This window comes from Hyaena hyaena, unplaced genomic scaffold, assembly GCF_003009895.1.
Source record: "Hyaena hyaena isolate Hyena2069 unplaced genomic scaffold, ASM300989v1 scaffold_3, whole genome shotgun sequence".
Classification (NCBI taxonomy): domain Eukaryota; kingdom Metazoa; phylum Chordata; class Mammalia; order Carnivora; family Hyaenidae; genus Hyaena; species Hyaena hyaena.
In genome coordinates this window covers 9,180,091-9,206,181 of record NW_024080635.1, presented here as the reverse complement: position 1 = coordinate 9,206,181, position 26,091 = coordinate 9,180,091, and the positions used below count along the sequence as shown (strand labels likewise).

The 26,091-nt window shown below is 49.5% G+C and overlaps 1 protein-coding gene across 2 annotated transcripts; it reads right to left on the bottom strand.

The window, feature by feature from the left end:
- Window positions 1-548: 548 nt before the first annotated feature.
- Window positions 549-21,740, bottom strand: HTR1D (5-hydroxytryptamine receptor 1D). 2 transcript variants are annotated; one of them, XM_039230289.1, is made up of 3 exons: window positions 21,658-21,740; window positions 2,947-3,055; window positions 549-2,617 (listed from the first exon to the last, which is right to left on the bottom strand). In XM_039230289.1, the coding sequence occupies exon 3, from the start codon at window positions 2,462-2,464 to the stop codon at window positions 1,331-1,333; it is 1,134 nt and encodes a 377-aa protein (XP_039086220.1). In that variant the 5' UTR covers window positions 2,465-2,617; window positions 2,947-3,055; window positions 21,658-21,740; the 3' UTR covers window positions 549-1,330. The 2 variants fall into 2 exon arrangements, with proteins under 2 accessions (XP_039086220.1, XP_039086211.1); XM_039230280.1 differs by having other exon boundaries at window positions 549-3,055.
- Window positions 21,741-26,091: the final 4,351 nt, after the last annotated feature.

The window sequence follows — 26,091 nt, the reverse complement described above, 5'->3', positions numbered from 1 at the left end:
CTGAGCAGTGCAGACCTCCCAGTCTCTGTTCCTGTTCTTTCCTCCACCTGGTGTGACCTTTTGACCTTCCTTTGCTCTGCTCCATCTCTCCCAAGAGGCCTCATTACATCTCCCCTTCCTTAGCCTCCTATTCCACACGAGCCCATCTTTTGGGAGTCTGCTGAAGGGTCCCCTCTTTATGAAATCTTCTCTAACAATATGAACATTTCTTTACTGCATTTATAAAATGGGAATGAAGCATAAACAAGAAAATGTGCACAAGGAGCACTGTAGGCACTCAATAAATCGTGCCTATTATTTTTATATAGTAACCTACCTATTATTCTTCCCATTTCACAGTTGAGGAAAGTGAGACAAAGAAGGATTAAGAAACTTGTCCAAGGCCACCTTGCTAGAAATTGGTAGTACTTGGATTTGAACTGAGGCATCAGGCCCTCAGCTTTAATCATTATATGAGACAGGCTTTCATAGTATTAGGGCTCTACTGAGATAACAGATGCCAGGATTTTGGCACAGGACCTGGCCTGTGGTACGTGCTCAATAAATACCAGAGACTGATGTGAACTGGTAGAACTCCATTCTACATCCAGGGAGAGGGGAGAGATTACCCAAAGACTTTTCTGACCATGACATCTCATGCTTTTTATTTGACAAGACTCAACATCTTAAGATCTCTCATGAGAACAGGATGTAAAAAAAAAATTCAGAAAACAAAATTCAGAATGGTGTCCCATTCAAAGCTTGGTGGGTCCAAAGCCTGTCGATCATCTTCACTGAGGGTGATTGTGGGTCTTAACTTTTAAGAACGTTAAGGTGGTAAAGAGATACTGGGGAAGGAGGAAGGATATATGATAGTTGATCTGGATGCCATTTTCCAATCAAGGTTCCACATGGAATGGAGATCCCTCCATCCTGACTCCAAATTCTCTTTCGGCTCAGGTCATTCACCTCATCTACCCTACTCTGAGCTCCATACAAAACTTAGGTAAACCAGAAAGCCCCCCATTTGAACCTGGGGTCTTTGTACAGAGTCAGACAGCTTCCCATCTGAATTGAATCAATGGGGAATTCTGTGGTTGCATTTCTTCCAACAGAGAGGAGCCGTGAAAATATTGGAATAATAAGTGGACTGTTCGGTCTTGCCTCCCTTCACAAAGCTTTTGGTGGAACCGAAGTCAAGAAGACAACAGGAGGAAGAGAACACCGAAAAATTCTCTTGGAACCAAAACCCAGGAGACCAGGATTGACCCACATCTCTGGAGAAACAAACAAGACAATTCCAGTTGGGTTACAGGTCACAGAAGATAACAAGAGTCACCACCAAATAAGACTAGGAGGCTTTCCGGAAATGGACCACTTTCTGAAACGCTTGCCGAAACTCTTTGTTAAACACAGTATATATTATTGGATTGATGAGGGAGTTTAAATAGCCTAGCCAGGTGAAGAAGTCAAAGAGCACTGGGTGGAGCCAGCAGGAGTCCTGGCAGATGGGAAGGACCAGAGACACAACAAAGAAGGGCAGCCAGCAGACGATGAAGGCCCCCAGAATGATCCCCAGGGTCTTAGTGGCTTTCCTTTCTCGTGCGGCGGAAATCCTCTTGCGCTCCAAGACACTATCAGCCAGCTTGATTTTCACGTGGTTGAAGAAGAGAGGGGAGCCGGCCGCATGGGAGTGCCCCTCGTGAAGGCTGGAGCTGAGGGAGCAGAGCGAGGACCCCGCAGAGCCTGTGATGAGATGAGCCGTGGTGAAGCGCTTCCCATAGAGCGAAGGCGGATTCAGGATGCGGTTCCGGGCGGCCATGTAGATGCGGCCATAGAGGATGATGAGCAGCACAGATGGGATGTAGAAGGCCCCGCAAGTGGAGTAGATGGTGTAAGAGATCTGAGATGTGCTCACCAGGCAGTCCGATATCTCTTCGTGAGCTTTGGCCTGCCGCCAGAAGAGTGGTGGGATGGAGATGCAGATGGAGATGACCCAGACGGTGGCAATCATGGCAGCTGCACGGCCTGCTGTCCGGCGTTTACTATACTCCAGGGCATCAGTGATGGCCCAGTACCTGTCCAGAGCAATGGCACAGAGATGCAGGATTGAGGCCGTGCAGCACGTGATATCAGAAGACAGCCAGATGTCACACAGGATTTGGCCAAAGCTCCAGGTGTGGGTGATGGTATAGGCGATGCTGATGGGCATGACCCAGATGGAAACCAATAGGTCAGTCATGGCCAGGGAGCCAATGAGATAGTTAGCTGGGGTGTGGAGCTTCCTGGTGAGGACGATGGTGGTAAGCACAAAGGCATTGGAAAGGACTGTGGCCAGTGTGATGATGGAAAGGAGCAGAGCAAGAGAGATCTTGAGGGCCTGGAGGGTCCCTGGACCCCAAGTCTCTGGGGTTTCTGTAGCATTCAGGGATCTGTTGGAGGCCTCCTGGAGAAGGTCTTCCAGTGACTGGTTTGGCGGGGACATTCTAGGTGGCTCTCTCTTCCCATAGACTTCGACACTCCCGGCTCCTTTCACAATTGTCCTGCCTACAGAACAAGGTCATCCTTCTGTTGCACGCTGGTGGAAACTTCCATCAGAACAGACCACAGTGAAAGGACCTCAAGAAGACTTGACCATCTGAAGAACATGGAGGTGCCAGCTGGTAGTTAAAAAGGTCTTTCCTAAATGGGATGAATCCCAAGATGTCTCACTATTCTGAAACTCTGCCCAGCAGAGGGTCAAGCCCAGCGGACACATGCTGAATTTGTTAGACATTTATCAGGGTATCACACCAGTGTAGGCAATGCTTTGGGATTCTTGGTTTTGGCATTTTGGCTCCTTCCAAAGCTTGAGGGATAAATGTGTTTAATGAAAACTTCAGAATTTCCCCCATCCTATTCTGAGAAGAGTCTAGATTTCAGGTTTCCTCTGGGGAGCTTTTAAAACTAGTGACAAAAAAGAAGTACCAGCAGATTCAGGGAAGCATTCCAGTCACCAGCTACCGTTGCCCCAGGTTCATCTTGATACATCACGTGGCACTTAACATTGCTTCCTGTCCCGCTGGTCATTTTGAGCCTGAATAGACAAAACATTCTCGTTACCAAGACCTGAAGTATGCATGAGCTAGAAGGTAAAACAAATGGATCACTGTGAGTTCATCGAGAAGGGCACATGTTCAGAGCTCTGGGGCTTAAAAAAGAAAAAAAGGAAAGAGTTAGGTTTTAGAAGGACACTTTAAACGCTTGAGATTAACCGTAAGTTTAAAAACATACTGTTTAGTGCTGGCAATGGTGCAGTGAAACTGGCATTGTCAAAAGCGTCAGGAGAATACAGGGGAGGGCAATGTGCCCCACCCCCACAATTCCCAGAGGGGACATGGCTGTTGGAAGCATCATAGTCTTGTTATAAATACATGAAATCAGCTTTGTAAGTTATGAATCAGAAACCACCATTTTATTTTCTCAGCAACAATGAAAAGTAAACAAAAATAACTCCATGCATGGGTGGGGGGGAAGGTCACCAGGAAAGAGACCACATTTTTACAATGTTTTTCTCTAGGAATTGGGGAGGGAGAGGTGACCTTTCCTCTATTCATAAAAATTTTCCAAATTTCCTAGAGTATGCATGATTTTTTAAAAAATATTTTTATTTATTTCTAGGAGAGAGAGAGACACAGTGTGAGCAGGGGAGGGTTAGAGAGAAAAGGAGACACAGACTCTGAAACAGGCTCCAGGCTCTGAGCTGGCTGTCAGCGCAGAGCCCAACGCGGGGCTCGAACCCACAAACCACGAGATCATGACCTAAGAGAAAGTCGGATGCTCAACCGACTAAGCCACCCAGGCGCCCCAAGTATGCGTGATTCTTAAAACAAACACAAAAGCAAAAACAGAAACACCTTTTGGTTAGCAAGGAGGTCAATTGTGAAAACGAAAACCCTAAGCATTTTTCACAGTGAGAGTTCAAATCCAGAAAATGTATTCAGTTTTCTAAGTGGAAACTGGCAGTTTGGTCACAAAAAAAACTTTGAAGACTCATTTTCTCTTCTGTGTCCCTCTCGGCTTGAATCTGAGTTTCAGTTTTGGAGGATGGGGGGTTCTTGGAGCTTGGGGCCTCTGGTATCGGTGATCAGGGTGAGGCAAACCAGAGGCCACTCTGTGCAAGGCCCGTCTCTGGCATGACTCCAGCTGAAGTCTGTGGAGCCCGTGGAAGCCCCTGGTATACAGGGTTCACAAGAAGAGTACCAAGACTCCTTAGTCCCATCCCCACTCCTATCCCTGCCTCGTATGGAATGTTAGAACTCCATCAGGAATTATTCATTTGATTTCTTCCAGTCCCACCCTGAGAGGATTCAAAACCCTGGCAGGGGAAGCAGACAGGTTGGCTCAAGGACCCTGGGATGGAGCTGGCCAGGCATCTTTATATATACACGCTTTTAAAATGTGATTATGGGAGCCCCTGGGTGGCTGAGTCGGTTAAGCATCCAACTTTGGCTCAGGCAGTGATCTCATGGCTTGTGGGTTCGAGCCCTGCATCGGGCTCTGTGCTGACAGCTCAGAACCTAGAGCCTACTTTGAATTCTGTGTCTCCCTCTCTCTCTGCCCCTCCCCTGCTTGTGCTCTGTCTCTCAAAAATAAATAGATGTTAAAAAAAATGTTTTAATATCTGGCCATGTGTAGCAACATGGATGGACCTTGAGGGTGTTATGCTGAGCGAAATAAGTCAGGCAGAGAAGGACAAATATCATATGTTTGCACGTATGGGAGGAACTTAACTGAGGANTTTGCACGTATAGGAGGATTAGGAGGAACTTGACGGAGGAACAAGGGGGAGAAGAAGGGCGGAAATGGTGGGGGAAAGGGAGAGAGGCAAACCATGAGAGACTCTTGAATGCTGACAAAAGCTGAGGACTGATGGATGTGGGGGGAGGGGGGGATGGGCATGGAGGAGGGCACTTGTGGGGATGAGCACTGAGTGTTATGTGGAAACTAATTGAGAATAAACTGTAAAAAAATGTTTTAATAAATGTGATTATGACTAGGTATAAATTTGTCTCGTAGTTTGTATGTTTTTCAACAATATATTTTGAACCTTGTTCCATCAATCATTCTCGCAACATCATTCTTAAGGGCCACGTATTGCTCCACTGGGTGGCTACATTAAGCCATTTATTAAGGAGAAGGGTTTCAATAGTCAAAGTCAAGAGGGATGGCATTCCTGGTGGCTGGAAAGGCAAGGGCAAAGGCCCAGAGGTCAGAAAGTGCAAGGCATGGCAAAAAGCCCAGGTGACTGCAGCACAGAGAGCAGAGGTGAGGTAGAGAGATGGCTCAGGAGGTAGCTGGCACCAGAGGTAGGAGGCAGCTGAGTACAGGGGATAGCCTGGCTTGGGTGGGGCCATCTGGGCTCCAATCCCTGTTTTCTGCCCACCCCCAATCATGTAGGACCTTGGGCAAGTCCCTTACCCCTTTCTGAGTCTCAGAGTTTGTCCTCAAAACAAATGGCCTCCCCACCCGCCTCCCAGGGCTTCAGTAGGCTTCTGTCATTCCTGGCAAGGCTAGCCTTCCAAACCCAGTAAACACTGAGAGATATCAAGAGTCATTACCATCTGACTCCCCATCCCTACAGCGTGGCTCAGGGATTTGTGGGGAAACTCAATCTATGTCTGTTGATTGACTGATTTTTAAATCATTAAGAACCACACCCTGCAATGCTGTAGTTTCCCTTCCACTGCTCAAACTGTGATTTCATCTTAAACAAAACAAAACAAAATCTTCCTAGGGGCACCTAGGGGCACCTGGGCAGCTCAGTTGGTTAAGTGTCTCAGGTCATGATCTTGTGATTCATGAGTTCGAGTCCCATGTCAGGCTCTGTGCTGACAGGTCAGAGCCTGAAGCCTGCTTCAGATTCTGTGTCTCCTCTCTCTGACCCTCCTCTGCTTGAACACACACACACACTCTCTCTCTCAAAATAATAAATATTAGGGGCGCCTGCGTGGCTCAGTCGGTTAAGCGTCCGATTTCGGCTTAGGTCATGATCTCATGGTTCGTGGGTTCGAGCCCCATGTCAGGCTCTGCGCTGACAGCTAGCTCAGATCCTGGAGCCTATTTCAGATTCTGTATCTCCTTCCCTCTCTGACCCTCCCCTGCTCACGCTGTCTCTCTCTCTCTCAAAAATAAATAAAAACATTTTTTTAAACGTAAAAAAACCCCAAAAAACAAAATAATAAAATTAAAAAAATATTTTTAAAATATCTTCCCAGAGGAGGGGTAACAGTCTCAAGTTAAGAAAACCAATCTTAAACCACCTGCTTAAAAACATTCCCAAAGCTTGAAGGGTATTATTATTATGTCTTTCATGAGCTCTTGCTCTGTTCCAGGCACGGAGCTAGCCCTGGGGCCAAGAGTCACCCCTGTGAGGTGGGCGGTACGGCCCCACCTTACAAATGAGCTGCCTGTACTCAGAGAGGTGACATGACCTGCCCAAGGTCACTCAGGTGGAAGTGGAAAAACTGGGTCCAGAGCCGCTCTTGAAATTTCCATTCTTTATGCTGCCTCGATCAGGAAGAAAAGCCTTAAGGCACATGTGCTTCCAGAAGTGAAACTGGTCTGGGGCCTCATGGAACTATAGGTGAAAATGCTGGCCTCTCCCGACCCCCTCACTCCATCCTCTACCTCAGAAGCCTCTGGTTTTCCTCCCTCTTTGGCTCACATGGAAAATGTGAAGTTGGGTTGGACTGTTTGGAATCTTCTTCTTTCCAGACAGACTAGGTGCAGTCTTTTCTCACAGAAGGCTGTATGCCTGCCCCACAAACCCCTGCGGTCACCCCTTGAGTTTCAGGCATTCCAATGACCTCATTCAGTGAAAGGCGTGGGCTCAGAAAGGCCTGGGAGGCTAGTGGGTGACATCTCAGGAAGGACTGGGTGGCTTGCCTTGGTCAGGAATGCTGGGCTGGAATTCTGAGGGAAGCCACACGATTCCGAGGCTGCCTCCCTCCTTTCCTGACTGCTGTTCTTCCCTGCCCTGAACAAAGTTGGGGGCACGTCCCATAGCCCAGCCACCTTTGGAGATAAAGACTGTAGCTCTCTAAGCAACTACGTCCCCTATCATACCTCCAAATACTAGATGTGCTTCCAGGAGTGAAACTGGTTAAAACAAATTAAAGCAAATTAAAACAACAATGAGGGGGCACCTGGGTGCCTCTGTTGGTTAAGCGTCTGACTCTTGATTTGGGCTCAGGTCACCATCCCACTGTTTGTGTGTTCAAGCCCTGAGTCGGGCTCCGTGATGGCAGTGCAGAGCCTGCTTGGGATTCTCTCTCTCTCTCTCTCTCTCTCTCTCTCTGCCCCTCTCCTGTTCACGCTGTCTCTCTCAAAATAAAGAAATAAACTAAAAACAAACAAACAGTGAGATACCATGTTCACCCAGCAAACAGGTAAAACATTTTGAATCTGTCATGTCACGTCATTTGGTGAGGGTGTGGACCAACAGGAATTGTCACCTACCACTAGTAAAGTGTGAAGTGGAGGAACCTCATTAGCAAACAATCTGATATTATCTCATAAAGCAAAAGATGCAATGATTACCTCACCACCCGGTAATTCACACACGGCAGAGAAACTGTTCTCTGTGCTCACTGGCAGAGAGGAACATGAACGGCCACAGTGGCGTTGACTGGAAGCAAACAACTAGAAACTGCCCAGACATCCATCCACATCAGAGCGGTAGAACGTGGGGTATTGCTCTGACAGGACCACGGAGAAGCAAACCTATGTAAGCCAAAGCCACATGCATCTAAGTGGGTGTGTCTCACCCACAACGCTTAGTGCCAAAGCCAAAAACACGTAAGAAGAAACACACTGTTTCGACATACAAATATATGTGGCAAAGCCATAAGGAAAAACAAGGAAATATTAAATATAAAATCCAGGATTGCAGTCACTTCCTGGAGGGGAGAGAATGCAGGAATGTGGTGGGGGGGGGTGAAAGATATCGATGATGTTCTATTTACAAAAATTTTTTTTAATGTTTTTATTTTATTTTTGAGAGAGAGAGACAGAGTGTAAATGGGGGGGGGCAGAGAGAGAGAGAGACAGAATCTGAAGCAGGCTCCAGATCTGGGCTGCCAGTGCAGAGCCTGACACAGGGCTTCAACTCACAGACTAAGAGATCATGACCTGAGATGAAGTCGGATGCCCAGCCAACTGAGCCACCCAGGCACCCCCCTTGATGTTCTATTTTTTAAGGTGGTGGAAGGTACATAGATGTTTATTATTATTCTTTGAACCATATGTTTATTATAGATATATTGTTTTGTAGGGAATAATAGATTTGTAATTTTTCTTAAACAATCAGTTTTGTACACTGTTAAAAAAAAAAAAGAACCATACTACCTGCAATAGCACTGATACTTTTTGATACATTAATACCTGTTGATACATTTGAATTTGGAAGATCTGGGTTCTGGCCCCAGCTCTGCCACTGACCAGCCAGTGACCAAGGTGAGACATGACTTCTCTTTCATCCTCAATTTCTTCCTTGGTAAAATGGGAACATAAGCATGGCTATGCTGCCCCAAAGGGTGTTTAGCACTTCCAATAAGATCATGTATGTATGTAATGTGCATTAAATCGTAGAGACCTGAACAAGTGTAATGAGAGTAACAAATATGGCGGGCAATGGCTGAAAGTATACATTTCAAGTCAGGCAGGATCAGGTTCCAATTCCTGCTGTCCCTTTTCTTGCTTTGGCCACTGGGTAAGTCATTTAAGCTCTCTGGGCCTGCACAACCTCAGTGATGGAGATGATAATCCATTCCTTAGAGGAGCTTGGGGGTGAACTGATAAGATCATGGATCCAAATGCCTGACATAGTGAATGAGGAGTTCTCTGGTTTCTCTATGATGTGTCTGACCATATTCAGGTCTGCAGGCAACAAAGTCTCTTCTGTCCACTGTCTAGCAAGTCATCAATGTCCATTTCAGTGAATGATGTCTGCCACTGTCAGAAGTACCAGCCATACCAGGGAGCTTCTCCCCTGCCCACCACACTCCCAGGAGCCATCATGGCAGCAGTGAGGACTCTTCTCAGCCCAGCAGCATCTTGGCCCGAGTCCCGGTTACACAGACCCCATCTTCGCCATACACCCCCAGCTCTAGCATCCCTGCTGTGAGATGGAGGGGAAAAAAGCAGAGTCTCAGTCTCAACTTGCTCCACAGACCACCTCTACCCACAGCTGATTGGGCCAGGGTGACATGTGACTCCAAATGAACCAACCAGATTCTCTCTTGGGAATTTAGCAAGTAGCCCGTGAGCAGCTGAGTGGATTGATGACGGAAGGGGAACAAACTGCAAGTTAAGGGTCCTGAGGCTGACGTCTGGCCACAGCCATGACCAAGGCAAGTTTGACAGTAGAAAAGCCATGGTAAGTAAGAAAACAGGTCTGCAGAGAGAGGTAGAAGGGAGTGAACAGAGGAAAGAACAGAGACAGGTGAACCACCTACCTCAAGAGAGGAGGAGAAAGGAACCTTCCAGACCCAATTGCACTCCTTCCTATTCTCGGATGTCCATGAGCGACTTCTGTACCCAGGAAACCTCGTTTGTACCAGCTCATACTTTTCCTAGTTGAGCCAGTTCAAATGGACTGAGAAACAACAGTCCCACAGGCCCCGAGAAGCAGTAATAAGACCCAGGATTTCCGGGTTCCTCCCTCTCCAAACAATCCCAACTGTGAGATGGAGACAAGGCATCTCACCTCCTGGGCTTTCTTCTTCATCTGTAAATTGGGGTAATAGCACCTTTCTCCCGGAACTGCTCTGTGGATTCAGTGGGAGGGATACATGCTCAGGCAGTGGCGGGTCCCTAGCAGGGGCTCTTTGTAGCCGGCTTAACAAGGGTTTCCTACCCAGCTGCTCATTCGGTTTGCAGAGAGATCAGTCACCTCCCCTCTCTGAAGGATCTTTAATGGAATCATAAAACCTTGCCAGAAACCAAGAGGATATATAGGTTTCATGTATCCTCAGAGGCCAGGTTCATCATTTTGTAAGGGGAAAAAAAAAAAAAAAAACCCAGGGCTCTGTGATAAAGATTAGTTGCAGTAGGAAAAACACCCCCCCAGAGAAATTCTTGTCTGATCTTTCTCTAAAAGAAAGCTATGTGGCATGGCTGAGTGAGCCCTGGATGAGGAAATCATTCTCCACGAATCTGAAGAGTGCTTCACATTTTGTTAAATGTTTTTAGGACCTTGAGGGTGTTATGCTGAGGGAAATAAGTCAGGCAGAGAAGGACAAATACCATATGTTTGCACATATAGGATGATTTGGAGGAAATTAATGGAGGACCAAGGGGGAGAAGAAGGGGGGAAATAGTGGGGCAGAGGGAGAGCGGCAAACCATGAAAGACTCTTGAATGCTGAGAACATACTGAGGACTGATGGGTGTGAGGGGGGAGGGGGGAGATGGGCATGGAGGAGGGCACTTGTGGGGATGAGCACTGGGTGTTATATGGAAACCAACTTGACAATAAACTATTTGTAAAAAAAAATTTTTTTAATGCTTATTTATTTTTCAGAGAGGGAGAGGGAGAGAGGGGGTGAGGGGGAGAGAGGGAGGGAGGAGGGAGCGAGGGAGAGAGAGAGAGAGAGCTAGAGCAGAGGAGGGGCAGAGAGAGAGAGAGAATCACAGAATCCAAGGCAGGCTCCAGGCTCTGAGCTGTCAGCACAGAGCCCTACGCATTGCTCAGACCCATGAAACGTGAGATCATGACCTCAGCCAAAGTAGGACACTTAGCCAAGTGAGCCACCCAGGCACCCCAGAGTGCTTTGTATTTTACAAAGTGCATCCACAGCTTTGTATCATCTCCTTCTCTCTAGGACACGGGACCTTCCTCAGTCTTAGTTTCCTCCTCCATGAAATCACAGTATCAACTTTATCTCCTGGGGCTGTCAGGAGCATGAAATAATATATGTGGGTAAGATTAGGAAAGTGTTAACATGGGTATGTATGTGCTTGTGTATCTGAGTGCAAGTTTTGACTTCTAATTAGTATCTCGAGTGAGTCAATCTTTCACCCACTTCTCTAACTATAAAATCTGAAAAACGTAGAAAATAAAACATAGCCAAACCGCTGAAAAACCTTCATGCCCAGCTCTATTACATGCGTGTAATAGATTAACATGCGTGGACACCCACCTAAACATTTGTGCAAGAATTGTTCACACAGGCACTATTTAACAACCATAAACTGAAAACTACTCAAACAGACATCAGCGGTAGCAGGGACAAATGACGGTGGTGTATCCATCCAGCAGATTGTTACGCATCAGTGGGAAGGCGCACCAGCTGCCAGTACATGCGACCACATGGAAGAAGCTTCTTATGCCCGACATTGTGATACCACATGTGATTCAAACTTCATAAAGTTCAAGAACAGGCAAAACTGACCCACACAGATGGGAGTCATGCGAGAGTGTTGCCCTCGAGGCCGGGGGATGCGGTGACCGGGAGGGGGCATGAGAGGACTTCTGGGTGAAGGGCACGCTCTATTTTTTTTTTATTTTTAATTTATTTCTGAGAGAGAGAGAGACAGCATGAGCAGGGGAGGGTCAGAGAGAGAGGGAGACACAGAATCTGAAGCAGGTTCCAGGCTCTGAGCTAGCTGTCAGCACAGAGCCCGATGCAGGGCTCGAACCCATGAACTGTGAGCTCATGACCTGAGCCGAAGTCAGAGGCTTAACCGACTAAGCCATCCAGGTGCCCGGGGCACATTCTATTTCTTGAGCCGAGTGTGTTCACCTTTGAAAGTTCATCAGACTGCACACATGTGTTTGGGCACTTTTGTTTTGGTAAAACTTTTACCCCCAAAAAAGTAGTGGTTAAATGCCTAAGAACCTTAGCCACCAGTTCTACTGGTCAAAAGGAGGCCCTGGGCTTGTCACTTAACTTCTTTGAGCCGTTTCTTCAGGCGGAAAATGGGGATGAAGGGCGCCTGGCTAACTTTGTCAGTGGAGTGTGAGAGTCTTGATCTTGGGGTTGGGTACAGAGCCCCACTCTGGGTATAGAGATTCCTTAAGAATAAATCTTTTAAAGGAAGGAAGGGAGGAAGGAAGAAAGAAAGAAAATGGGGACAATAACAATATGAACTGGGGCGCCCAGGTGGCTTAGTCAGTTGAGCGTCCAACTTTCGCTCAAGTCATGATCTCACGATTCGTGGGTTCGAGCCCCGCGTCAGGCTCTGTGGTGACTGCCAGCTCAGAGCCTGGAGCCTGTTTCAGAGTCTGTGACTCTCTCTCTCTGACCCTCCCCTGCTCACGCTGTCTCTCTCTCTCTCTCTCTCTCTCTCTCTCCTAGAAATAAATAAAACATTAAAAAAAAATTTAAAAAAATGAACCTCAAACTGCTGTTATGTTTGAGTGAGCTGAACAGAAAGCCCTTCCATATAGTAAATGTTCCATCAGTTACAGTTAGTTATAATTAACAGTCCCTTTCTGGCAAACGTGATTTAGAAGGAACATTTTATTTTTATTAAAAAAAATTTTTTTTAACTTTTATTCATTTGAGAGAGACAGAGCATGGGGTGGGGGGGAACAGAGAGAGAGGACACAGAATCCAAAGCAGGCTCCATGCAGGCTCTGAGCTGTCAGCACAGAGCTCGATGTGGGGCTCAAACTCACAGACCTGAGAGATCATGACGTGAGCCAAAGTTGGACGCTTAACTGACTCAGCCACCCAGGTGCCCTAGAAGGAGCATTTTAAATGATGCAATCAAATCTAATCAGCTGAGATTGCTGATGCCTAGAGAGGCAGGTGTCTTGTCCCAGACCACATAGTGAGGTTTGGCACCCCTCTCGGCTCAGCTCTTCTACTACCCTGGGCTGCCTCCACCTTCCCCCGTCTAAAGGAAGGGTATATTTCTTTGTCCCTCAAGTCTGAATTCAGCACAGAGTAGCTAGAGTCAACAGAATGAGGCAGAAATGACAGTGAACCAGTTCCAAATTTAGCGTTGAAGAGGCTGTGCGTGTTGCCACTTGCACTCTGCCACTGCATGAGAACATGTATGGGCGAGCCCACTGGTCCCTGGAGGAGGTGAAGACACATGAAGCAGAGCCACTTCAGCCAACTGCCCCAGCTGAAGCCAGCCTAGCACAGAGCTCCTCAACTGACCAACAGATGCATGTGTGAGCCCAGCTAAACCAGCAGAAGTGCCCAGCCAATTTCAGATTAAATCAGCCAATCTTCAGATGCATGACTTGTAGTAATAAATGTCATTTTAATTCACTTAGTTTGGGGGTGGTTTGTTACACAGCAATAGCTGACTCATTTGCTGAATTACTAAATTCTAACTCAGAAACCTAACTCTGCTGTGGCCCTTTTCTCCCTTCTCTGCCCTTGCCACCACTCTCCTGTTTCAGGCCACCATTTTCTTTGGCTTAATCATCTCCCTGCTGCCACTCCTGGCCCCTCTCCATTCTCTTACCATATTATACCCAGAATCTTCCTTTCACTAAAAATCTGACCATGTCACACCTTTACAATTGTCTAGTGGCTCCCAAGTCACCTGGAATTCAGTCCCAGCTCCACAGCTTGGCCCAAGAGACGCTTAATGAACTGGTCTTTATTTACATTTCCAGCATCATCTCCTGACCCAGCTGGCTGTGACCTTTGCACTCTAGCGGCACAGATTTGGTAGTTTTCATGGCACAGGGTGCCCAGTGCTGTTTCCTGCTTGGAACCTCTGTCCCTGCTGTGTCCTCTGCCTAGAAAGTATCCCCTCTGGTTGCCTAATGCAAGTCACACTTCAGGACTAAGCTCTGGCATCTCCCCAGAAGGCCGTCCCTAACCTCCCCCCAGCCCAGCTTGGGTTAGAGACCCTGTATTTGGTTGCCCACAGCCGTAGCTCTTATCATGTTGGACTGTCTCCATCACTGGGCTTGGAGTGCAGAGACCATGACCTATTTAAACCCTACAGCCCTGACACCTGACCCAGAGCTAGAGATCAATACCTGTTTATGAAAGTCTCCCTGAACTGGTGAGGAACGGGCTCTGCGAACAGAGCCTGGCCTGAGAGGTGGGAGTTCTGAGCTTTTGCTTGGTTCTATCATGAACTCTCTGTGGCCTCAGATAAGTCACTCTCTTGCTCTGGGCCTCAGTTTCTCCATCTTGAAAATGTGAGGGTTGGACCAGATCAGAGATTCTCTGGCTGTGCATTAGAATCTTCTAGGGGAGAGGGGCACCTGGGTGGCTCAGTCAGTTAAGCATCCAACTTTGGTTCAGGTCATGATCTTACAGTTCGTGGGTTTGAGTGCCGCCATCAGTCTCTGCTGACAGCTCAGAGCCTGGAGCCTGCTTCAGATTCTGTGTCTCCATCTCTCTCTGTTCCTCCCCGATCTGTGCTCTCTCAAAAAAAAAAAATAATAAATAAATAAATAAAATAAACGTTAGAAAAAAAGAATCTCCTAGGGGAGCTTTAAAAACATACAAATACTTGGGACTCCTGGGTGGCTCAGTCAGTTGAGCATCCAACTTCGGCTCAGGTCATGATCTCATGGTTCATGGGTTCAAGCCCCACATCAGGCTCTGTGCTGATGGCTAGCTCAGGGCCTGGAGCCTGTTTCAGATTCTGTGTCTCCCTCTCTCTCTGATCCTCCCCTGCTCATGCTCTGTCTCTCTCTCTCTCTCTCTCTCAGAAATAGATAAAACATTAAAAATTTTTTTAAAACATACAAATTTTTTTAAAAAAATACAAATTTCCAGTCCTCACCCCACCTGGAGCCCAAGCACTGGAATTTTTCCAAACTCCCTAAGTGTTTCGAGGAGATTGAGAACCACTGGCCTGGGTGATGCCTGGTTATCTTTAAAAAGTCCAGGACAGGTGCCTGTTTCCCAGGCCTTTGCAACAGCCAGGAAAGTATGAGAACTCAACCTCTTTGCACTTTCAGCTTTGCACTGAGTTATTACCAGCTTTCAGCAGGGAAGGGGCCACCTTGAACGACTGTGTGTTGCATAAAGGATTCTGGATTCTCCCATGCTTGTGGGAAAGTGGGCAAAGGGGTTTTAAACTCTCACCGTCTGCTTCTAACACTACCCCTTGGGGCAGAGTTAATATGCCCATTTTACAGACGAGGAAACTTAGGTCGAGAGAGGTGAAAATGACTAGCCCAAGGCCACACAGGTACTATGGGACACAGCTGGGACTGAGAGCCAGAACTGAGAAACTCAAGAATAGCCTATCTTGGCCATACATGGCCACTGACTGCTTTAAAGGTGGCCAATGAGATGTGCTACAGGGTAAAACACACTGAGTGTCATTTCCTTTTTTTTAATGTTTATTTTTATTTTTTAAAACATTTAAAAAATTTTATTAATGTTTTATTTATTTCTGAGAGAGAGAGATACAGCATGAACATGGGAGGGTTAGAGAGAGAGGGAGATCACAGAATCCAAAGATTGGCTCCAGGCTCTGAGCTAGCTGTCAGCACAGAGCCTGACACGGGGCTCAAACCCACAAACCGTGAGATCATGACTTGAGCCAAAGTTGGACACTTAACCAACTGAGCCACCTAGGCACCCCTAATTTACTTATTTTGAGAGAGAGAGAGAGAGAGAGAGAGAGAGAGAGAGAGAATCCCAAGCAGGTTCCATGCTGTCAGCACAGAACTCTATATGGGATCTCAACAAACCCTGAGATCATGACCTGAGCCAAAATCAAGAGCCAGTCACTTGACCTACTGAGGCACTCAGGTGCCCCAAAACACACCGACTTTCAGAGAGTTAGCTCAAAAAAGTATATAAAATATCTAACAAATTTTTATATCAGTTACATGATAATATTTTGGACCTATTAAGTAAATATATATAATTGAAATTAATTTTATGTTTTTCTTCTTTTAACCCAGCTACATCTAAATTTTCTAAATCTAAAATTAACTTTGTGGTTTTTTTTTTTATATATATAATCTAGTGTCAAGTTGGCTAACATACAGTGTAATACAGTGTGCTCTTGGTTTTGGGGGTAGATTCCTGTGATTCATCGCTTACATATAACACCCAGTGCTCATCGCAACAAATGCCCTCCTCAGTGCCCATCACCCATTCCCCCCTCCCTCGCCCCCCCATCAACCCTCAGTTTGTTCTCTGTATTTAAGTGTCTCTCATGGTTTGCCTCCCTCCCTCTCTGTAACTATCATTTCCCCTTTCCTTCCCCCATGGTCTTCTGTTAAGTTTCTCAAGTTCCACATAGGAGTGAAAACATACGATACCTGTCTTTCTCTGACTGACTTATTCTACTTAGCATAATACTCTCCAGTTCCATCCACGTTGATGCAAATGGCAGGATTTCATTATTTCTCATTGTTAAGTAGTATTCCATTTTATAGAAAGAGGTAAATGTCCATCAATTGATGAATGGATAAAGAAGCTATGGTTTATATATACAATTTGGCTTGCTTTCTACTTCTATTGGTTAGCGGTGCTTTAGAATCAGTGGTTCTAACAGGGGTGATATCGCCCCCTAGGGGTCATTTCGGGACTCCGTCCTCTGGGAACTTGGGGTGGTATAGGGTGCTGCTGTGTGGGCAGGGGTTGAACAGGTAGTAGTAGTAAAGTAATGGCCGGTGTTATTAAGAGCTTGTTATATGCCAAGCACTGTTTTAAGCACTTCTTCTTTATCGACTCACTTAAGGTGGACAACTTCTGAAGTCAGTCTTATAGGTATTATTCCCATTTCCCAGAGCAGAGAATTGTGGCTCAGAGAAATGGCTTGTCTGAGACTGCAGATCTAGGATAGGAGCCCAGCTTGCTGTCTCCATGCTCCACCGCTCAGGAAAGGTGAATGAGTCAGTTACACTCCCTCCTTCGTTGCACAAATAGCCCCACACAAGCCTGCACACACTCACAAACTCTTTGCTGGGGACCTGTTCTATGCCAGGCTCCATCACTCCCACCGGAATGAGCTCTGCCGTCAGCCTTCAGCACGCACCCCTCTGCCTGGCTTCTCAGCACAGCTCAGAGAGAGGGCAGAAACAGCCACTGCTGCACATCTCACACCAGAAGGAGCACACGCACTCCCTGGGGATCTCATGACAAGTCCAGGTTCTGACTCTGTGGGGCCAGATCTTGAGATTCTGCATTTCTGACAAGGTGACGCTGCTGCTCCGTGCACCGCAATGAGTTGTGCAGGCAACAAGAACAATGTCAGCTCTAGGATTTAAGGAGGATCTGAGTGTCAGAGCGGGAAGGACTCAGGAATCCTCTAGTCCAACTCCCTCATGGTGCTGATAGGGAGAAAGGCCCAGAGAGGGTAAGACACTTGCCTAAGGGCACACAGTGAGTTACAGGCAGAGATCAAGTCGTCAGATTCCCATCAGTGCTACTTCCACTGCCTCCCATCTGCAGCAGGAACTTGAGACTCAGGACAGAAGCATCTAGTGGCTCTCGTGCTCGTTTCACACCATATGCTTTTGGCATTTTCAAATCTCCTAGTCACCTCCATCTGAGTTTCCATACTAGGGGCGTAATTGTCAGAGCAGCCTGGCGGGGCTGACTACGCTCTGCCAGAAACCTTTAGGGCTGCATCCCAGGGTCCTGGGGCTCCCCCTGCCACCTCCCATACTGCACATCTGGGTCCCCAGAGAGCACCTGAGCCGACGGAGTGAAATCATTTCCAGGACAAACGAGAGGCTGTCTTCTCCAGCCTGGATAAACAAGATATGAACAACAGGAATTCATTTCCTAGAAATTAAACACTGAATTTGTTAGTGCTTACAGGATCCAGACCTGCTAGGCACCATCTGTTCGCCCAGCTGGGAGGCACGATACAGCTGTGTTGGGAGCACACGCTTCAGACTCAGGTAGGCTGAATTTGCTTCCCAGCTCTGCCACTCCCTAGCTCTGTGATTTGGGGCAAGCTTCTCAACCTCTATGAGCCTATTTCCTGATCCATTTAATAGCTGTCCACTTAAAGCCTGCCACGTGTTGGCATAAGCAACACATGTGGACCCTGGGAAGATTTGCGGTCGCCCCGGAACACCCTCCTGGAACCTGGGTCCATAGACATGATGGAGATGACATCGGAGCATGAAGGGAGCCGCAGGGAAAGTAGGAGGGACCTGCCACACCCCGAGAGCCCCTCTGAAAGTGGCTCTGGAGCTGAGCGCCGGAGAACAGATACAATCAGCAAGTGACCTCTATTCACAGGACTGAGAGAACCTTTCCCTCCCTGTGTTCTGAGTCCTTTTTATTCACTTCCTGTTGCCTGACCCATTCAGAGTCCAGCCCTTTCCTCTCCTCCTCTCGTTCACCTCCACTCAGCAGGAGACCCCACCTCTGGTGTGGCTGGGACCTCTTCCTGCAAAAACTCTGTGGTTCTCACTCCTCTGAGCCTTTGTCTAGGCTATTCCCTCTACCTGGAATGCCCTTCCTCCCATCTCCTCCATGCTTTCTGGAGGTTTCTCTGGACCCAAGAGGTGGAGCTAATCACTCCTTCCTCCCCACCCCACTGGGCTCACTTGCCCTGACTGCCTGTCTCCCTACTGGACTTGAGTTCTGGAGGGGGGTGAGTGGTATGTGAGTGTCGGGAAGCCCAGTTCCCTCTGTGTGGGGCACCCCTCATTCACTCATCAACTGCAACTTCACTCCCAGGATCAAATCCAATGCTCTCCTTTTTGCCGAAACTTGTCCACTCCTTCCACCACTCATGGGAGTTTGGAAGGTCCCATACTCAATGAAGCCACCATCTTCCTCATCCACACCAGCCCCTTCTGTTTCCTCCTTGGTGGCCGCTATCCTGTTCCCACCCACCCATCCCCAGCACTTGGCATCCTCCCTCTCCCTTCTCTTCCCTCACATTTCCCTTTTGAGGATGAGCCCTTTGAAGCTAAGCAAGGTAATGTAATCAGGTCAAGGTCACACAGCACCTAAGTGGCCAGACCCAGGGCCTTGCTCCGAACAGCCCAGACTTCCTCCCTTGTCTGACCTTACTCCCCTACAGGTACTGTCTCCTCTCCTTTAACATCCCCACACACATTTTGGGCGTCTTGGTTCGGGCTGATTGCCCTTTGCCTGGAAAAGCAATCTTTCCTTCATGCCTACCTAATGTAATGTGCTCTCTGTTCTCTGAGGCCCTTCTCAAAAGCCACTTCCTCCAGGAAGCCTTTTCTGATGAAGCAGAAGCTTTCATCTCCCTCCTTTAAGCAGGTCTGTTTGCGCCCCACACTGCTAGAAGCTCCCTATTCCCTCCGCACTGCACTCCAGTGACTGTGGCAATCAATACAGAAGAACTCCTTTGTGAGGCTCAGCTGAGCTCTGGAGAAGTACTAGCATCCCCTCTCTCTAGTTTGAAACTCTCCGACGGCTCCGGTATCAGAACAAAATCTGAAATCCTCACTGTGACCTACAAGGCCCTACGTTCCATGCCCCGCAAGCCACCTCTCTGACTTCACCTCTTACCGGCTGCCCACCCCACACTTACATATCAACTCTTTGGCAAAGCTTTGACCAGCCAGTATCAAGGAGCTCTCTTCTCTATCATATCACCCTGCTTTATGCTCTTTTAGCACTCACGCCTATCTGGTGTTTTCTGTTCATCTATTGCAGGTCTCCCTCCCACCCCCACCGACTCCCAAAACACACCTTCTGTCTAGCTCATCGCTATATCCCCAGGGGTTAGAACACCGTGGGGCTGACAATACCTAGATGGGTCTGCAGCCTGAGGAGAGATCTGAGCTAGAGACAAACTTTTATGAGTCACATGCACAGAGGTGGTAACTAAAGCCAACAGGGTGGATGAGATCACCCAGGGAGAGTGTCTAGTATGAGCAGAGCAGAGGGCCTGGGGGAGCAGAGCAGCTAATGGCTGTAGAAAGGCAGATAAACCTGCGAAAACAAGAGATGAAAAAGGGAAAATATGACAGTGTTAAATCGCAAGAGCCAGAAGAGAGTGTGTCCAGAGGAAAAGAGTGGGAGGCAGGGTCGTCTGCTGCTGATAGAGAAAGTTAAAGACTGAGCAGTGTCTGCAGAATTCAGCTTGCTGGAGGGGACTGGTGACCTTGGCAGACCCCTGCCCCTCTGTGCACCTCAGACAGGAGCTATCTGCAGTGAGAGGGACCTCTCGGGTCCCAGGAACTCCCAGCTCTGAGGATCTGTATTTCCGCTTATAGTCACATCACTTCGCCAAGAACTGTCATCCATCTGGGGCCTCAGAGAGAAGGGATGACCCTGTAAATTCACCCTCATTATTTATCCGTCATGTAACTGACAAACTCTGAGAAAGCACCTTTGTATTTCCAGGCCTGTACTAGGCACCATGGGGAGGGGAGGAGGCCCCACGCCCTGCCAGTCGTGTCCAGCTGGCCATCCCCTCCCTTCTGTCACCCTCTAGCTGGCATCCTAGCTGGATGCCACTTTTCTCCTCACTTGCTGCTGCACAGGACCAAAGGCTGGAGAAGGCCCAGCTGCTGAAGAGGCTTGCTTGCTACTGTCGGTAAAGTGTCCCTCTATGTCCTTGTGAGGAAGGCTGAGACCCCAGCCAGTGGCTCTGCAGTCCAGAGAGGAGCCCACAGTGGCGATGTGGGCTCAATTAGAAAACACTGGAGGCTGGTTCCAAGGAAGAGACAGAGAGGGGACTCTGACTAACCAGAGCAATTACTTCCACTAATGTCTGAGCTGTTGCTTGCGGCCAGGTGCTGTGCCGAGCAATGACCACATTTGATGTGCCCAGTAAGCCTGGAAGGCTGCATTCTTAACCCATTTCACATGGGAGAAAACCGTGGCTCCAAGAGGTTCAGGGCTTTCCCAAGGTCAGGCAGCTAGTAAATAGCCAAAGCCCGGTTTGCTAATACAGACAATCTGATGGAGAGCACCTGCTCTTAATCTCTGACCTTCCCCAGAGCTGGTGAGGCAAGGGACTTTAGTCTTAAATTCTCTTATAGGCAATGCGACCTTGGGCAAGATTTATTCTCCCCTCTCCCCATCTGCAGCAAAACGGATTTCTTAGTGCCCTTCCAGTTCCGACATTACGTGATTAGCTAGGATTTGGGTAGAGCTTTACAGTTTATAAAAAGGCATCCTTACAGCATCTCCTTCAGTCCCACGGACCTTGCAGGATGGGAGAAGATGTGCAGATGTGCAAACTTAAGTCTGAAGAGATGCAGTGACCTGCCCAAGGTCACAAAGCAAGTCAGGGCCTGCCGGGCTTGGGGTCTGGAAACCGAGGCTCCACACTGGCACTCCCAACTCCCCTCCAAAAAGGACGGGCCCCGCGCTGCGTCGCACACAGACCCGGCCGGCAGGGGGCAGCGCCCATTTTCCCTCCGCCTCCGCGGGCCACGCGGGGGCGTCGCCGCCCCCGACTCCAGAGCTCGCCCCCCGGCCCGCCAGATCTTGTTCCGGCGCGGGGCACCCCGAACGAGCGCCTGGGACCCCGCGACCGCCTCCGGGCGCCGTCTCGGCTACACTCCGTCCCGGGGTCCCGGACGGCGCCCCCCAGACGCTCCCCGCGGGTCGGACTCGCCCTCCGGGACCATCTACCCCGCGCGCGCGCTTCCCGTCCGTAGGTGCGGAGAAGGGGGCCGCGCGGGGTCACCAAGACCCCGAGGCGCGGCGCCCCGTTCCTGCCCCAGCGCCCTCGGGCCGGCCGCCGCGAGGGCCCCGGTGCGCCCCTCCCCGGGCGGCCCTCGGCTCAGAGCGCTTACCCGCTCCCGGCCTCGCAGGTGCGGACCCCGGGCTCTCCCGGGTCCTGCTTCTTCGCTTGGCGCCGCGTCTCTCCGCCCGCGGCCGCCGCATCTCCGCCGCGACCCCAGCCGAGCGTCCGGCGCGGCCCGCCCCGCCGCCCCCCGGGGGCTCTGCCCGGCCCGCGCCCTCGCCGTCCCACCTCCCTCCGCCCCGGCGGGCGCCCTGCGGCTCCCGCTCGGCGCTCCCCTAACCGCGCCCTCCGCTCCTCCTCGCTCCCCTCCCCCAGCTCCTCCCCCGCGAGGCTCGCTCCCCACTCGGCCCCCCGCCCGCGGCCCGCAGGCTCTGCCCCCTTCCAGCCCCCGCCGCCACCCGCTGGCCCCTTACTCCCCGCGCTGCACCTGTGGGAGAGCGGGTGGGCTGAGTCCGCAGTGGGCGGGTGGGAGGTGGGCCACGCCCAGAGACCCGGGCCGAAAGCCTGGCGTCTCCCCTCCGTCCCTGTCTCTCCCCCCGCCCCCCATGTAACAAATATCTAGTGATCTGTGTGTCAGGCATGTTCTAGGCACTGGGGACATAGTGCACAAAACAGAAGTGGACCCAGTGGAGCTTACATGACTGTAATAAGTAAAACAGAAAATGTAGAATAAAAGGTACGGCAGAAAATGAATCAGGGGGAGGAGAGAGAGACGTGGTGGCTTCGCTGGGAGAGTGGCATCTGAGCAGAGGCAGCAGGTGGGGCGTGGACCCTGCGGAAATGTGGGGAACCGGCCTTCCCGGCCCCGGAGGCTGCCCCGGGAGGGGCTCAAGGAATGGTAGTTGAGGTCAGAGAGGCAGCGGCGGCTCCCTCGCTCCTGTGCTGAGACGAATCTGCCCTGGCGACCAGGGCGGAGAGAAGGCCTGAGAACCAGCAGAACTGTCCGCTGAAGAGGTACAGGCTGGGGGCCTTTCGGGTTCAGGTTTCACACGGCCCAGCTGGAGCTGACCTTCCATTTCCTTCTGGGCTTTTTTGTCTTCTGTTCTTGTATTTTGAAGCCTTGTTACTAGGTACTCCATCCACCATTAGGATTGTTCTGTCTTCTTGAATTGACCCTTTTATCACTATGAAGTGACTCTGTCCCTGACAACAGTTTTTGTCCTGAAGTCTCCTTAGCTGGGTATAGGGGCGGCCAGCAGCACTGCGGCCGGGTTATTTACAGCCCGCACAACCGTTTTGACACCTGGCCCACCGAACCATCAGCAGCCTCTCTAGACTTTCTAGCGTCCTTCTCTGTCCTCTGTCTCCACAAATTCCCTGCCCACCTGGCCCTCCCCTCCCTTCTCCACAACCTCACCCTCCTGGTTTACCATTCGATCATTGGCCAGGGGCCTCCATCACTCTCAACCTCTCAATTTTTGGAAGGCTGTGATCAATGATCATTAATAATGCAAATGTTCTTTTTGTCTTAGTGCAAATCTCCAGCAAGTAAATCACTGGTGAATAGAAGTTATCGGCAGCCACACCTCAGACTCCTTCACTCTACTCAGGTCCTGGGCTCTTTTCCCAACTAGGAAATAGGAAGAGGGAACAATGCCAAATGTAGGCATTTCTCAAAATAGGTGCTGCTGCTGCTGCTGCTGCCCCAAGACAAACCGTCCTAGAGGAGAAGGGGTCCTGTCTACACAGCAGAAATAACTGCGCTGCCTCTGGGGCCACAGCCTGAGGTCCTACAGTTGGGAAATCCACATGGAGTAAATACACCCGGTGAGGGTCTTCAGTGAAAAGACCCCGACAGCCCCAGAAGCTGCCCTGACCAGGGATGAGACACTGAGGGAAGAGAGAGACAAACAGCATGCTCTAACAAGCCGACACATTTAACAACAAAAGCAGCCTGTGACGGTAAATGACTGGAAAGTTGGCTTAAGGAAAAGGCTGGATTGGAGCGCCTGGGTGGCTCAGGGGGTTGGGCATCCAACTTTAGCTGGGGTCATGATCTCGTGGTTTGTGAGTTGGAACCCCATGTGGGGCTCTGTGCTGACAGCTCAGAGCCTGCTTCAGATTCTGTGTCTCCCTCTGTCTGCCCCTCCCCCATGAGCACTCGGTCTCTCTCTCTCGAAAATAAATAAACATAAATTTTAAAAAATTTTTAATAAAAAGGAAAAAAAAAAAGGAAAAGTCTGGGTCTACTGGGGATGATTCCCTTCAGCCTCTCAGCTCTCACCCTGGGCCAGCAGATGTGTTAAGTAAGCTCAATCTCCAGTCTCAGGAAGCTAACATTCCAGGAGGGAAAACCCACATGCCATTACACACAGCAGGGTGTATGGGGGCAGGGAGAGAGATTGGAGGGGGAAGGGCAACCCCTGCATTGAGCCTGAAGGGTGAGCAGCAGGTATCTGAGCAAAGAAGGGGAAGGAGAGCCGAGAGGTTTCCTGGTAGAAAGAATGGCCCATGTAAAGGTATGGACGCTACGAAAAGAATTTGGTTAGGGAAGCTGCACATCGGTAGATATTGCTAGAGTAGGGAGAAGTGGTCAGGATGAGGCTGGTGGAGCAGGAAGGAGGCAGCTCTTGAAGAGCCTTGAATGGCAGGTGAAGGCCCCAGGCTTTATCCTGAGAGCCATGGGAGCCAGGGAAAGGCTGAGTCAGGAAGTGGCAGGGCTGGACCTCTGATACCCATATGGGCATCATCAACAACTCTAGACAGTCCCCATCCCTGCTCCCGCGCTTAGAAAACCTGCAGCATTTCCCTGAACAGCTTCCTTCCCCCCACCGCCCCCAACCGTGGGCCATGCTGCACAGGAGCGGGCTTCCTGACACACGGGGATTCCTCGTGGAGACCTCGAGTGCCTCCCATCCCTCCTGAAGAGGCCCCGACTGCCAGTTCTGGCATTCCAAGCTCTTCCCGATCTGTTCCCACTCTGTCTACCCTGCCTTCTGTAACCTTTCCTTCCACATGAAGAGTTCTGATCCTCATTTCCATGGGTCAGAATCCCTCTTGTTCCCAGAATTCTTCATACCTCCTTGATTTACCATGACTCATCCCCTAAAGGCCTAGCTCTGAAACCTCTTCTCTGGAGAGTCCCTCCCATTCCTCTTCCTCTTCTTCCACTTCTTCTTCTTCTTCCACTTCTTCTCCTTTATTTTTGAGAGAGGGAGAAATAGAGCGAGAGCAAGAGAGAGAGAGAGAGAGAATGAGCAAGGGAGGGGTACAGAGAGAGGGGGACACAGAGTCCAAAGTAGGCTCCAGGCTCTGAGCTGTCAGTACAGGCCCCAATGTAGGGCTGAAACTCACACTGTGAGATCATGAACTGAGCCAAAGTCAGAACTTAACTGTCTGAGCCACCCAGGTGCCCCTCCCTCCCATTCTTCTTGAACAGAAGTGGTGTGTCCCCGTGCAGTTCTGATGGCAGAGTGGGAGTTAAAAGTGTGACTCAGTGATCAGATTGAGTTTAAATCCAAATTTCACAGCTTAGTAGCTGTGCAGCCCTGGACAAGTTACCTCAGTTCCATGAGCCTCAGTTGGCTCACGTGAAGGATGCAGTGCGGTACCTGGTACACGGTAAGCCCTCCCTGAGTGTTCCCTATGGCTATAATTGCAGTTGGGATGCCATACCTTTCAGAATTATTTTGTGTCCATCTCCCCCAACATTATGGGTTTTGGAAGGGGAGGGCTTATTCACCTAGGTATGCCCCATGCCTAGCACTGGGTCTGGCACACCGTAGGCATGCAACAAAGAGGGCTGGCTGGTTGGCTGGCTGGGTAAATTAAGGAAAGAAGCCACCCAGATCCCAAAGAGTCTCCTCTGCTTGAGAGGTGGGAGACTCTATGGGAGTCACGCTTGCCCTTCTTTGAACAGGGTTGAATGAAACGTGTGTCGGGGGATTAGTGTCTGGAGCAGGGTTTGTCATCCGACAGTCTGTGGTTTGCAATTTCTTCAGGGGAGATCTGTCTAGACAGAAGGGACATCTGCATCAGTTAGGATCAGGGGCTGCATGGGAATCAGAATCCAGGCAAGGGTTTTTCAGGGAGCCAGGAACCCAACTTTCTCCCTGCTTTCCTCCTTCCTTGCTGCTCCCAAGTAGGCTGAGCAAGTTTGCTGCCTGCTCCCAATGGATATTGATTCACAAAGAGGGCGCTTCCCTGCTAGTGACAAGGGCAAAGGGGAGGATGGAGAATCCAAGCAGGAAAGGAAGCAATATTTATTGAGTAGTTTTTATGTGCCAGGCACTATACTAAGTGCTCAACACACATTATTATCCTCTCCACAACCCAGTGAGGAAGGACTACTGTGTATGGCCACTAGATGAAGAAACAGACACAGAAGTGAAGTGACTTTTTCTTGCAAGCAGAGTGACAGGATGGGACTTCAGTTATATCTGACTCCACAAGCCGTGCTTCTCACCATGAATCACGTGTCTTGTGAACAAATATTTTGAACACCTTCTCTTTGCACAGCACTGTGGTAAGTGGTGTGGGGCCG